General features: G+C 43.0%; 1 protein-coding gene across 4 annotated transcripts; it reads left to right on the top strand.

The window, feature by feature from the left end:
* The first annotated feature begins 1,159 nt into the window (after positions 1–1,159).
* LOC135583719 (protein IQ-domain 26-like) lies at positions 1,160–4,639 on the top strand. 4 transcript variants are annotated; one of them, XM_065187348.1, is made up of 4 exons: positions 1,160–1,414; positions 2,668–3,161; positions 3,477–3,683; positions 3,772–4,639. In XM_065187348.1, the coding sequence occupies exons 2-4, from the start codon at positions 2,745–2,747 to the stop codon at positions 4,483–4,485; spliced, it is 1,338 nt and encodes a 445-aa protein (XP_065043420.1). In that variant the 5' UTR covers positions 1,160–1,414; positions 2,668–2,744; the 3' UTR covers positions 4,486–4,639. The 4 variants fall into 4 exon arrangements, with proteins under 4 accessions (XP_065043420.1, XP_065043424.1, XP_065043423.1 ...); XM_065187352.1 differs by having other exon boundaries at positions 2,677–3,161; XM_065187351.1 differs by lacking the exon at positions 1,160–1,414 and adding an exon at positions 1,460–2,462.
* The last annotated feature ends 9,433 nt before the right edge of the window (positions 4,640–14,072 follow it).

Below are 14,072 nucleotides of genomic sequence, written 5' to 3' on the forward strand. Positions count from 1 at the left end.
AAATATAGTCCTCCACATCAACCATGTTATGATCTCCAATGCACGAGTCAAATTAGTCACCAAGCTAAAGATCGACGATCACAGCCCACAGAGGCCCAAAGTAATAAGCCCGAGTTGATTACCATCCCTAACTTGATTGATTCGAAAGGAGTTAATCGACATAATTATTATCTTCATTTGAATTCGGAAACATAATTAATGGTTCGTTCACTTTCATGCGGCCTAAAGCAGTACATGTTCGTATCCCTCGGCAGGAAGCCAATCCGTCGTTAGATTTCCAGTTCGCGAATCTCAAAGCAGGGAATCGCCATCCCCAAAGCCTTGGGTTGCAATCTTCATGATGATGTCCCAACCCAGCCGTGCGGCAGAGACCCGACCCGTCCATCTGAATCCGAGCCCGAAAGGATTCGGACCCACGACCCGACCAAGACGCATCCGACCCGCTTCCCATGGCGGTGAACTCCCGAGATAAAGTATTCCGCTGATCCCACGCAAGACCACGCCTTAAATGACCAAAACACCCTCACCAGAGCACTATTTCCGAATGCGTGAGGCGACCATGGCGAGGGTAACCTGGTCATTTCCGTTCGAGGTTAGGGACTTTCTCAGAATCTTCTCTTACCCTGAGGTGTACCCTATTTCAAAAATTGAAAAAGATTCCGTATCTTAGCGGGAAATTCAAACAATCCCCTCCTCGTAATTTCCTCCGACATGAAGGCCAGTAATTGTTGTATGCCCGTCTCGACCGTTAGTCCACCGTGGCCGTGATGTAATTTTTTAGAAAAAGCCCTCCATCGTAAGGTAATTCCATGTACATCATTCGTGAAGATGCTGTGAGCCACGTCGCTACATCCCTTCGTGCAAATTCCAACAAATCCAGGGGCTTATTTCGAAGAATCATCCTGGATTGACGGCGCTGTCGGGATTCCGCGAACGGCGACGTGGACCGTAGCTACGTGGCAATGTGAAATGACTAAAAACGCCCTTTTCCGTCCGTTCCCCAGTGGTGGTAAATCGGTGAATCGCATTCTTGGGGGGGAGCCATTTTGGTACAGCGACGAACGCGTGGGATTCGCCGTGAGCTGGGACGTTGGGGCCACGGAGGCTGGCCATATAAAGCAAGAACCCTTAGCTTTCCTCCCCCAAAAAAGGGGCACTGTTCTTAATCCCAAAAGAACGGTGGAGTCGCCTTTCTAGTGTTCTGCTCCCTCGTCCTCTTACTAATAGTAACTGTTTCCAATAGTCGCCGCGGAGCGGAGATCGTGCTCAAAGGTGCGATCTTTCCACCTGCGTCGTCAAAAGGGGAATCCCATAAATCCCCACATTTGCTCTTCTCCCCGTGGATTCTCGCACCAATCCCACGGCCTACCGACGGCGGAGGAGACCGAGCGTACTGCAAAGTTGCGAGAAAAGTGTAAGCTTCATCACAACCCGTGGCCCATTGATTGCTCTCGAGAAAGAGAGAGAGAGAGAGAGAGAGGGGCAGCCCGTCCCGATGCTCTGTTCTCTTGGATGATGACGTCCATAAAAGATGTTCTTGGGAGATAGAGAGGAATGACTAGTGATCCCTTTCCCGCTGTCATAAAATCTCGTCCTTCGGTGCAGTTCTATTTGTGAGATGGGAAAAAGCTGCGGACTTGTGAACAAGTATCAGAGTAGTTATGATAGCAAACGACGGAGAAAGAGAAAGAGTGCAAATCCGCATTAAATAGGAGGTCAGGGTTATTCACACTGCACTGCCAACGGCAATGAGAATAGAGAGAGAGAATGAGAGAGGAAAAGAGAAGAATATATAGCTTTTAGAGAGCCATAGGAGGGAGTCGTCACTGTAGAGTTCAGTTCAGCACTGAGAAAGGTAGCGACGGAGAAAATTTTCGAGAAATTAGAACTAGAGGTGTGTCGGTCTGCTTTCAAAGCGGATCGAGAGGAGGGAAAGGCAATCCCGAACTTTCAGAGTCTTCCTCATCCTTTTGCGTGGCTGAGGCGTGGGTCGGCGATCTCCTTCTCGGTGGGGCCTCTTCTTGGTCTTGAGTTGGAGGCAGGGGAAGACAGTGAGAGAGAGGAAAAATCGAGTCTTTTTCCGTCTTTAAGAATCAAGATAGCTTGATTTGCTGGTTTCGTTGATCCCTCCGTGTCTTTTCTGCTGAATCTTCGGAGGGTAGAGAATATCTGGAAAGTTGAGCTGTTTCCTCCGGCTGCCCATTTGAACTCCTCTACCAGCTGAACACAAGCAAAAGCCTCCTCCTCAGTCTTCCATTTTTGAACCTGGCAAATTTTATCTGCCTCTTTCTCTATCTGCGCTCTGCTTTTGTTGTGTAATGTCTCTCCGTTGTTGGTTTTACCAGCGAGTTGCTATTAGTTTAATGGTTTCGGGGGTGGGGCGGGGGAAGCCTTCAATATCCCTGCGTCTCTCTGCAACATCCTTTTGTCTTCTAATGCTGTTCTTCACGAGGCCTTGACAGGTTTTTTCCTTCCTTTTGAAAAAGATCCCATCTTTAACCTAATTTTGCTGATCTCCCCTTGCGTCTTTCAAGGTTTTTATCACGTATCGCCTCCCTCTTTTGAGTTTTTACCACCTCGATAAGATTCCCTGTTCTTTTTGTTTTTAGTTCGTATCATGTTAGACCATTGAATTCGCATCCCTTGCTGCTCTTGTTTGCCTTGTAGGACCTGCAGCCAGTAGGCTTTTCTTGCTCAAATCCTGCGATTGCTGCCGGAATTTGGAAGATTCCAGTTGCCGGAAGATGGGTCGGGCGACGCGGTGGCTGCGGAGACTCTGGAGTGGGAAGAAGGAGAACAAGGAGGTCAAGGACTGCTCCGGCTACGGTGGCGGTGAGGACAGGAGGGAGAAGAAAAGGTGGAGCTTCACGAAACCGGCCAGGGACACAGGCGACGTGCTGTTGGGTCAAAACGCCACGACGGCCGCCGCGGTGGAGGCGGCGTTGTTTAGGTCCTTCTACTCGGAGAGTGAGAAGGAGCAGAGCAAGCACGCCATTGCGGTGGCCGCGGCCACTGCTGCGGCTGCGGATGCGGCAGTGGCGGCCGCACAAGCTGCCGTCGCGGTTGTCCGGCTTACGAGCCAGGGGAGGGGCGCCATCTCCGGCGGCAGCCTCGAGCGTCGAGCTGCGGTGAAGATCCAGACGGCATTCAGGGGATACTTGGTATCGAAACCAACTCTTCTCCATTTCTTCTCTGCTCTCTGATTAGGAATGATGAGGTTTTCTTGCTCATCTGAAATGGATCCTCTTTGAGCCTTTGCAGCACCTCCGGTTCTACTTTCGGAGTTGCTCATGATTCTTGCTTATTCTTTGCCTTATCCATTCATATCTCAATCATTTGTGTTCCGAATCGAGTCAAGTCTTATAAATGTATCTCCTTTCGTGATCCATTTAACTCTTCTTCTTCCAATCTGCATTCCTTGTGTTCCTTTTCACTGGTTCTGATGAGTTTGAATCCCGTGGGTATGCGCTATGCAGGCAAAGAAAGCTCTCAGAGCTCTGAAAGCATTGGTTAAGCTACAAGCCCTCGTCAGAGGCTATCTCGTGCGCAAGCAAGCGACCGCCACTCTTCATAGCATGCAGGCTCTCATCAGAGCTCAGGCCACTGTCCGAGCGCAGAGAGCTCGAAATCTTGTTCGGAATGAGAAAAGGTTTCAGCCGGAAATCCGCCACCGGCGATCTTTGGTATGTTTCTAGTGCTGATTACCGCTTCAACACGATCGAAGTAATCGTTGCTTTACTCAGTTTTCCTTTGTGGTTTCTCTGATCACAGGAAAGGTTCGACGAGTCCTGCCGAAGCGAGAACTTGTCGTCGTTCCATAGTAGAAGGCTTTCCGCGAGCCTTGACAGTGCTTCCAATGGCTTTGATAGGAGCCCGAAGATTGTGGAGATAGACACCTGCCGCCCGAAGTCGTCGAGATCTTCCCGACGAGCCAATCCGTCTGTTCTCGACCCCGCCGATGACTTCCACTCGAGTTCCATCTCTTCCCCGCTCCCGTGCCAGATTCCAGCCAGGATCTCCATCCCCGACTGCCGGAACTTCCAAGACTACGACTGGTGCCTCGCAGGCGACAAGTGCCGGCTATCCGCGACAGCGCAGAGCACTCCCCGCTACATGAACTCAATTAGCAATCTGCCCGTCACTCCGGCCAAGAGCATGTGCGGCGCAGACTCCGCTCTCCGCCGCTTCACGAACGTTCCAAACTGCCCCAACTACATGTCAAACACGCGGTCCTTCGAGGCGAAGTCGAGGTCCCAGAGCGCCCCGAAGCAGCGGCCGGAGCTGGCGGGGACGAGAAAGAGGCTGCCTTTGAGTGAGGTAATGCTCGAATCCCGGGCTAGTCTAAGCGGAGTCGGAATGCAGAGGTCCTGCTCTCGCGTCCAAGAGGCCTTCAACTTCAAGAGCGCCGTCGTTGGGAGGCTCGATAGGTGCTCGGAGCCGCGGAAGGAGGCAGAGAGGGAGTTCTACTGGCACAGGAACTCGTAATGCCAAAGGCTACCAAGAAAGATTACAAGAATAAGAGGAGGTCTCTTAACTTCCTCTATTGATCGTTTCGTTTCATATGTTTTCCTGTTGCGATCACAACAGTGGTCGATGTAAATTCTGTGTCTCTGATCGAGAAATCCTTATTCTTCTTCCACTGTTTCTTGATGGTTTCCTCGAGACTGTTGATGTTTCGTATGGAAGTGAGCAAGTGCATGTGCGTCAGGATGGGGTTTGCCGGAGACAAACGACTGCGGCCGTGGACAGGGTGGGGGAAGGGTGAAACAGTGTGACAGTGGTGGTGGGGGAGGCAGCGAGGTGGTTATTAGCAGTGCATATGTGGCCGGTCAGGGGAGCTCTGTTGGATTCGACGAGCAGCTCATGGTTTTGGTACATGTTATATCATACATAAAGCCGATTGCGTTAATATATTTTAAATCTAAGGATCGAAATACTAAGACATAAGGTAATATGTAATTAGTCCTCGAAAGTTTGACATCAATCATATAGAACATTTGAGACTGAACATAAACTAATAGGAAAAACTATAGCAAAAATACTGAAATATTAAATCCATTCATTCCATGAAATATAAATAGATAATGATTATTAGAAGAAATAAAAATATAAATGAAATATAAATTAATATAAGAAGTTTTAAAATGGGTTAAAGAATTATAATATATAGGTTTATTCTTTAAGAAAACTAGTAGTTTTTCTTTATTTTTTTTATATGGCTTTTGGTATATCGAATAGGAAAGATTCTATTAGCTATTATCCCATCTTGGCTTGGTTTGAAATTGTCCAACTGTTGTCCAGTCTAATTTTAATTTTGGGTTGATTTGATTATGTTAGGTTACAATTCAAAACAAGTCAGGCTATTTGCACTAAGGTGAGCTAGCATAAATACTATAAATATTTTTAAAAAATATTATCTTTTTAGATTTCTCTAAAAAGATTTCTTTATCTAATTTAGAATATTTTCTTAACTTCATAATCACATATTTCTTTTCCTAATACATTGTTCTACATTGAATTCATCTTATTTGCATGGTTCCTACAAATATTTTTATTCTCACCTTATCTATCATAAATACTATAAATATTTTTTAAATATTTTATTTTAAAATATTTTTTTATAAATTTTTATTTAAAATGATGTTACTAGAAGATATTATTGACGTCTCGATCAATCCGATATAGTCTAGACTTGTGCTTACAGTATTATCCAAGATATCTCTAAGATAGAAGAGTTCCCGATGTGTTATACTAGAAGATATTATTGTCATCCATGTAGTATTCTTTTATATATATATATATAATTATCTATCCTAAATCTTTATCCACGTGAATAGATAAATAAAATATAATTTTTATTTTTTAAAAGTAGATATAGAATGATATTTACTGATGATATTTTTATTAAATTATATTTTTATAATTTATATAAAAAATATATATTATAATAATAATATATTTTCGCCGATGGAAAGCAAAAGATATCAATCTTCGTCAAACTTCTGTCATAATTCCGTGACGTAAAAGTCTTCCCCGCACACTCCATGATGCAATCTTTTCTGGACTCTCTTCAATGTCGTCTGCACCAAAGCAAAGATGCAGGAGGAATCTTTGATGACCTCTGCAGATCAACTTGACGAGACCTGTCCGTGGCTTTCGTAAGGCCACCGAATGGTTAGACCCCTACAAGAGACTCGCACAGACAACTTCAAAGCGACCGAGAACAAGTCTACAGAACAAAAGTTGAGATCGCAAAGATCTTGTGGGAGGGGGAGGTCACCAAGTTAGATCTGCAGGCTATCCATCTTCAACTTCTTGCAGTAATCATTGGTTATGATTTGATTGATGAGATCGCTTTCTCTTTCCTCGAAGCTTTTCAGCGTCTCCATGTACTGTACACCCACACACTCTCTCTCTATATCTCCCTGGACCCATGCTTGCATCACCCTCCCTCATCTCCCGAACTGCAGTGCTCCGCCCGAGGGAGCACTTGGGTGCTGAGCCACTCACGACTCACACTGTGCCCTATTCCCCGAGCTGTGCCGCAGCTTTCTCCATGACGTGGGAGCCAATGTTCCGTGCCCTCATCTCCATGAGATCCATGTCCTCGCTCCTCCAGCAATTTGCTGCAGTAGATTGGATCGACGTGCAGCGACCGCTGAACACAGCCACCACCTTTTTCTTTTTCTTTTCTCGAGATCGAGTGGACTGCAGCTCGGAATGCACTCTCCGGTCAAATTAATGGATTCGATCTGTACTGTTCTCCGTGGAGGCCTCGTCTGATGATGTCATTTCAGGAACACGCCGTACCCAGGAATCTGTTCTACGTGAAGCCATGATGGAGCATTGTACATGGTGATGCATGTGGGCACGTAGGTTTAATGTTTATAGGTTAGGTTTAACGAGGATATGGAGTATGGATTAGTTCGTGATTGATAGTATCTGCATTAGCAATCCTCCACTCTTCTTTTAGTGCGATTCCAAGCAGGAGAAATCATCTGTTGCTATCTCTCTCCAATCTTTTCTGTCGTTTTAGTGCGATTCCACTTCGGAGAAAGGCTCGCGCTTTAGAAAAGCTAAAACATATCCAGGAAAAGTTTGTGATCATGAAAGATGAATTCAAAGCATTAATTTCAAAGATCGGATGCATCAGTTCCTTTTTCGTTTGAAAAGAGTTGATTGGATCAATATTTCTTATTTAATATGATAAAAAAAATATCAATAATTGATACATGATAACATCATTATGATAACAGAGATATTTCCTCTTCAACTGCATAGCAGATTTCCTCAACCGAGGAAATCTCGTTGCTCAGAAAAATTCTCTGACATTAATTGAGGTGTGCATTTCTCTTTACCTTTATAATTTCACTCTTCATTCTATCATTTTATCATGGTATCAGAGCAGTAAGAAGAGAGGTTCACGTCTACACACTAAGTGGTCTGGTGCTCTCTTCTGCGTATATGTACAGTTGTGCCAAGCACAACACTGCGTGGATTACTGCTACGTGCACGAACTCAAGCCACCACAGTCACCCACCTCTCACCTCTCACCTTCCACTCCTGCCAACGCCTCCGCCACCGCTGTCCTTGCCTTCGGCAACATGGTCCTCACTGCTTCCAGCGGCATCTTATGGTAGCATTTTGATCTTCCTACGAACACGCTCCTGCCAGGTCATATCTTGGTCCTGGCAAGGACATTGTCTTGGTGCGGGCCTACCATCCCTTTCTGGTGTTACCGAACAATCTTTGCAGTTCTCTCCCACTGCCTCTGATTGGTCATTGGGGCAACCACTACGTCTTGCTCCACCTTTGCCTCGACAAACAGCATTTGGAACCTTTCCACACTCCTTGCTGCATTATTGCATTGTTGCCCAGATTCCTAATTGCTGATCTACTGCACAAAGATCTACAACTGTCTTACACAAAGCTAACCTTCTCATTCAACAAAGACCTCGTTTGCCAACAACTTTCCTCATGTGACATTGATCTGCACCACCACCACCTCTTCTTCCCTGATCATTGGCGTTGCTACAACCTTTTACCTACTTCCATATGTTCTCATCATCTACCTCTGATGCTCTAGTTGTTGTTCCCGTAGGGAACTATAGTACTTTCTCACAAACAAGCCTTATTTCCATCAATGCAGCAACCCTCATCCCCTTCAGATTGTCCAAAGTTGGCAATTACACATCTTGGTGTGCTCAATTCTCTAATCTCCTATTTGGTTATGATCTTCTAGGCTATGTCGATAACTCCCTTCGTTGTCCACCAGCAATGCTAAACATCCCAGAAGCACCCAGTCCAGTACCTAATCCGGATCACAAACTATGGTTACGCTAGGATTATCTCGTCCTCCAGGAAATTCAAGCCTCGATTGCTGGATCCCTCGCACCACTCATATCTTCATGTGATCCTACTGTCGAAGCCTGGTGCAAGTTGCAAACTACCCTGACGAATAGTTCACGCACCACATGCTTAGTCTCCTATCCAGTCTCATGATAACTAGACAAGAGGTAAGTCATGTTACTGATTATCTACACAACATAAATATTATCATCAATAACTTGGCCTTGATAGGTCATTCTCTCAGTGATGAAGAAATCACTGTTCATATATCCTCAATAGCCTCGGCAACGAGTACAAGGAATTAGTAGCAGCAATACGAGCACGTGACTCACTAGTGTCTTTCGAAGAACTCTACAACAAGCTGACTGACTTTAAGATATATCTAAAGCGTGAGGACAAATTGCCAGGATCATCCATCACAGCTCAAGTCAGTCAAAAATCTACAAGGAGGGGCAATCCGTATAACAAGACTATCAACAAAGGTTTGACCAAGATACCTCCTGAACCTATGAGCTCCAAACAAACCATACCTCCTCAACATCATCAATATTCCAATCACAACACCCAAGGTGGCTACTTCACTCAACAATCCTAGCGCCCTCACCACCAACAAAAAGTTGTGTGCCAACTATGTGACAAAGTCGATCAATCTGCAAAGGTCTATTGACCTCAACCCAGACTCCTTGCTCAATCACATTGGCCTCAAGCAAATCTCACGACTACTCCAAATACTAGTGATCAAAATTAGATCATGGACTCTAGTGCATCCCATCACATCACCTCTGATCACCAGAACTTGTCTATCCACAACAACTACAGTGGAAATGAAGACATCATCATCGGTGATGGTAAAGGAATTCTTATTACTTATACTGGTTCTACAATGCTTAATTCACTTATCATAATTTTTACACTCGATGATATTTTGTGTGCACCTCACATTAAACGAAATCTTATTTCCGTTTCTCAATTTTGCAAACAAAATAATACATCCATTGAATTCTTTTCTAACTCTTTTCTTGTCAAATATTTGAGCACGGGGGCATCCTTGGTCCAAGGCTAGAGTAAAGATAATGTTTATGAATAGCCATCAGTTCCACAAATAAAACAACATACTGTTTACTCCTCAGTTGTAGCTCCAATTGATGTGTGGCATCGTCGTCTCGGTCATCCCTCACTCTCTATCCAAAATAAATTACTTTCTCATTATTCTCTTCCTACTATTAAAAATACAAGTATTATCACTCATTGTGATGTTTGTCTCAGTAATAAAAGTCATAGACTTCCTTTTGGCACTTCTTTTATATCATGTTCTACACCATTTGAAATTATTTATACTGATGTCTAGGGCCCTGCTCCCGTCACCTCCTTTGATAAGTTCAGATTTTATATCATTTTTGTAGACTATTTTACTAAGTATACATGGATATACCCTCTCCGTCATAAATCAGAAGTTTCAATAATCTTTGCCAACTTTAAAAAGCTGGTTGAAAACTTCTTCTAGTATACCATTAAAACAGTCTACTCTGATGGTGGCAGTGAATATCAAGCCCTCAACATCCTACCTCTCAACCTGTGGCATCCAACACCTTAAGTCACCTCCACACACTCCTTAACTAGTTGGCTCTGCTGAACGCAAACATCGACATATCATAGAAACTGGTCTCACTCTTCTACATCAAGCCTCCACGCTAGTCACTTTTTGGTCTGCAGCTTTTCCAACTGCCTTTCCATTTCAAAACCATGAGTCTCCTACCATGCAAGCTACTCCAACAAATATACATCACTGGAGTATGCCATCGATCCCCTCAAACGAATCTCTCACCACACCATCCAATCTCTTTCCTTAAGATACATACTCTTTTGTTCTCCCGATTCAATAGCTCCTCACTCCCTCCATTACTTCTCTTCCTTTTTCACAAATATCACCCACTACTGGTGTCATATCCTCAGAAACACAACAACCTTCTTTACCTAGTGCCACTGATGTATCTCAGCCCAACCCAACCCAAGTCAATGCCTCTCCACCACCCATACCAATACCACAACCTACAACTCCTAGACATCCAATGACAACTCACTCAAAAAGTGGTATCTTTAAACCACGTCAAGTTCTCGACCTATATGCTCTCATACAATCCTCTCCTGAGACCAGTGAACCTATCACAATCACTTAAGCCCAAAAATCTTCACATTGGCGTAAAGCCATGTATGAAGAATATGATGCCCTACTCCATAACTCTATATGGACTCTTGTGTCGTTTCATCCTACAGAAAACATCATCGGGTGTAAATGGGTCTTTCGAATTAAGCGGAACCCAGACAGGTCCGTTACTAGATACAAAGCTCGTTTAGTTGCCAAAGGTTTTCATCAATGATCAGGAGTTGACTTCACAGAGACTTTTAGCCTCGTAGTTAAATCTATAATAATTTGGCTTATTCTAAGTTTGGCTATCTCCAGGGGCTAGCACTTGTAGGGAAATCTTGGAAGCGACATCAGATGCGCAGCAGAAGAACAAGAAAACAAAATCCCCGATTTCCAAAGAGATATTCGTCGTTGTGCGAAGATTGGTGTGCAAAATTCGCGAAACCGAAAGAACTGTGTATAGAGTAGATTGTGTTACCTAGGGAGATCGTATATCCTTGTTTCCTTGTAGATCTTTAGGAGAGGGTGAAGGAGATCAAGCGTCCTCCTCTTTAGCGGCGATCCACACAGTAGGGCTGCGACGACGCTCTTCAAAACTCCAAGCCTGCTCTGAGGTGGAGATGGGAAGGAGAATAGGAGAGGCAAGCAAAGGCTCTAGCCTATGAGGCTCTGAATCCCTCCTATTTATAGAGGTCCCCTATCAAACCCTAATGGATCCTCCCCTAGTAGGTATTGGATCTACATCCAATAACCTAAGGCTTTTAGATTAGTGGATCTCTATCCAATAATCTCTCATGGGCTCTTATTGGATCTCGTCCATGGGATCTAATAATTCAGGGGCTTATTGGATATCCAATAAGACAAGGGCTCCATCGGATATCTCATATCCGAACCTCTACTCATCGCAATGCCTACCATATGTGTGTGACCCTCTAGGCCCAATATCGAGCTGGCCGTGAGTCAAACCTATCAGAACTCCTTCTAACTCATTGAATTATTATCTCTGTAATAATTCACTCGACTCATCGACTACGAACGTACTAGGCCACTACGCCATAGTCTCCAGACGATACAGGAGAATCCAATTCATTGGACCTGTCTGTCCTCAATTACCGTGTACCTATAGTTCCTCATCCATCTAATATCCCAGAGATCGTATATCGAGCATGGTGCTGTCAGACTTATATGGTTTCTACTCGAGTCTCGCTCTAATCGGATTCTCCCAGAGAAATCTTTTTATCTCAACCCGAATGACCCTGGCCAGGGATTTGTTTGAGCAAGAACACATGGGATATTCCTCTTATGACGCCGAGAGAGGATGATCATCTATCGACACTCAATAGCCCTCGTAAGGTCGACTACCACTCCCAATGACCAGTTGTACTAGATCTAGGACAGCCAAACCTATAAGTCTGGTATCAAAGAGTGGAGCACTCATATAGGGCATTCTTGGTGTCTCAAGTCTAAGGACCAAATATACCACTAGGACTACGAAATCACTGTCTGACAATAAGGCATCATCAACCATCCAACATTCCGTAAGCGGTTCAATCAGTGAACTCATTCTCCAATGAGCACCTGTACTGTATCCCTAGTGTCCCTACACGAGCAGCTATGAGACCAACTGCATCGATCATATGGACGGGTATACAGCACACTAGTCTGTCCGGTTATCACGATGTCCCTCTCGAGTAACCTGTGATTGGGATTATTTAGGATCTATGTTTAAAGGTGAATCGATCTCATTATCGTGATCTCATCACGATTCGATTACCATTGCACAAATCCAAGGACATCACTATATATATATATATATATATATATATATATATATATATATATATATATATATATATATATATATATATATATATATATATAATAGTTATAAAGTGATATATGCCAAAATATAATAAGCAAAAGGATTCTGTATCAAGTCACATGTGCCATCACTCACGTGATTAGCTTGCTGGGCACTTATGACTAGTCGCACTTACGCCAACTAGATGTTAATAATGTATTTTTACAGGGGACTTTAACTGAAGATATCTTTATGTAGTAACCCCATAGCTTCATTCATCACCAGTATTCGAGACATGTCTGCAACTATAAAAAGCTATTTATGGACTCCGTCAGGCTCCGAGAGCTTGGTATACTGAACTTGGATCGTTTCTGATATGAATTGGCTTCATCAACTCTAAGTCTGATACCTCTTTATTCTTACTACAACAAAATAGGAATACAATATATCTTCTAGTGTATATAGATGATATTATTGTCATAGGCAATGATACCCTGGAGATTCAGATATTTTTAAAGCAATTGGCTGATCGACTCCCCCTCAAAGATTTAGGACCCCTAAGCTACTTTTTGGGAATGGAAGTAATATTTACATCCTTAGGTCTCCTCCTATCACAAAGAAAGTATATTCAAGACTTGTTATCAAAAACAAATATGCAGGATGCAAAGGAGGTTGCAACTCATTTCTCTACTAGTGCATCACTCAAAATATGTGATGGCTGCACTCCTACAGACTCAACTCAATACCGCCAAGTACTTGGCTCCTTATAGTACTTAGCTCTCACCCATCCAAATATCTTATTTGCAGTCAATAAACTATCTCAATACATGCATCAGTCTTCTGCTATGTATTGGTCTACGATTAAACAAATTTTGCGGTATCTTAAAGGGACCCTTAATCATGGTCTCTTTCTCCGCAAACACACTCCATTTTATCTCCATGCCTTTGCTGATGCTGATTGGGCGGGAAACTTTGATGATCGCACCTCCACCTCAGGGTATGTTATCTTTCTTGGGTTTAATCCAATCAGTTAAAGTTCTAAGAAATAAAAGACAATCACCCGGTCTACAACTGAAACTGAATATCGTGCTATCGCTACTGCTGCTACTGAACTCACATTCTTTACCTTTACAATTTCACTCTTCATTCTATCACTTTATCACATTCTTCGTCCGTTTATATTTTTGAAAAATTATAATATAAAAATAAAAATTTCTATAAATATTAAAAAAATCTAAACAAGAATAAAAGTAATTCGTTAAGAAAAACTACTAAAACTCATTTTTGAAAATATCAATCTTGTTAACTCAGAGAAATCGAGTAGAAAAATTCTTTTGTCTTCGTGTGACACCTCGAACAAAATATTTCTCTCTAATCAATATTGAATTCAACTTGGAACCATCTCGAAGCTACCTAGGAGCCATCTTAGAATAAACATAGTACTTATTCATCAGAGATACTTCGAACATTCTTACATATGTGTTCGAACCATAACGAACTGATTAGGACATCAGTAATATTTTTACTAACATAGTAAAAATTCGATACTCAGAGTAATCCCTCGATATACTATAAAACATCATTCTATCTCATTATCATGGATTGTGATAGAAAATGTTCTTTGAATCGAGAATGATTCACTATGATTTCTTGGTAACTAATTCGGGATTTTTTTTTTCTTTTCTTTTTTTTAGCTATTTTAATTATTTTTCTATAGAGTAAGATTGTAAAGGATTTCTATGCCCACGTTATATTTTTGAGCATCCATTCTCGAGA

Source organism: Musa acuminata, chromosome BXJ1-6 (genome assembly GCF_036884655.1).
Source record: "Musa acuminata AAA Group cultivar baxijiao chromosome BXJ1-6, Cavendish_Baxijiao_AAA, whole genome shotgun sequence".
Lineage (NCBI taxonomy): Eukaryota > Viridiplantae > Streptophyta > Magnoliopsida > Zingiberales > Musaceae > Musa > Musa acuminata.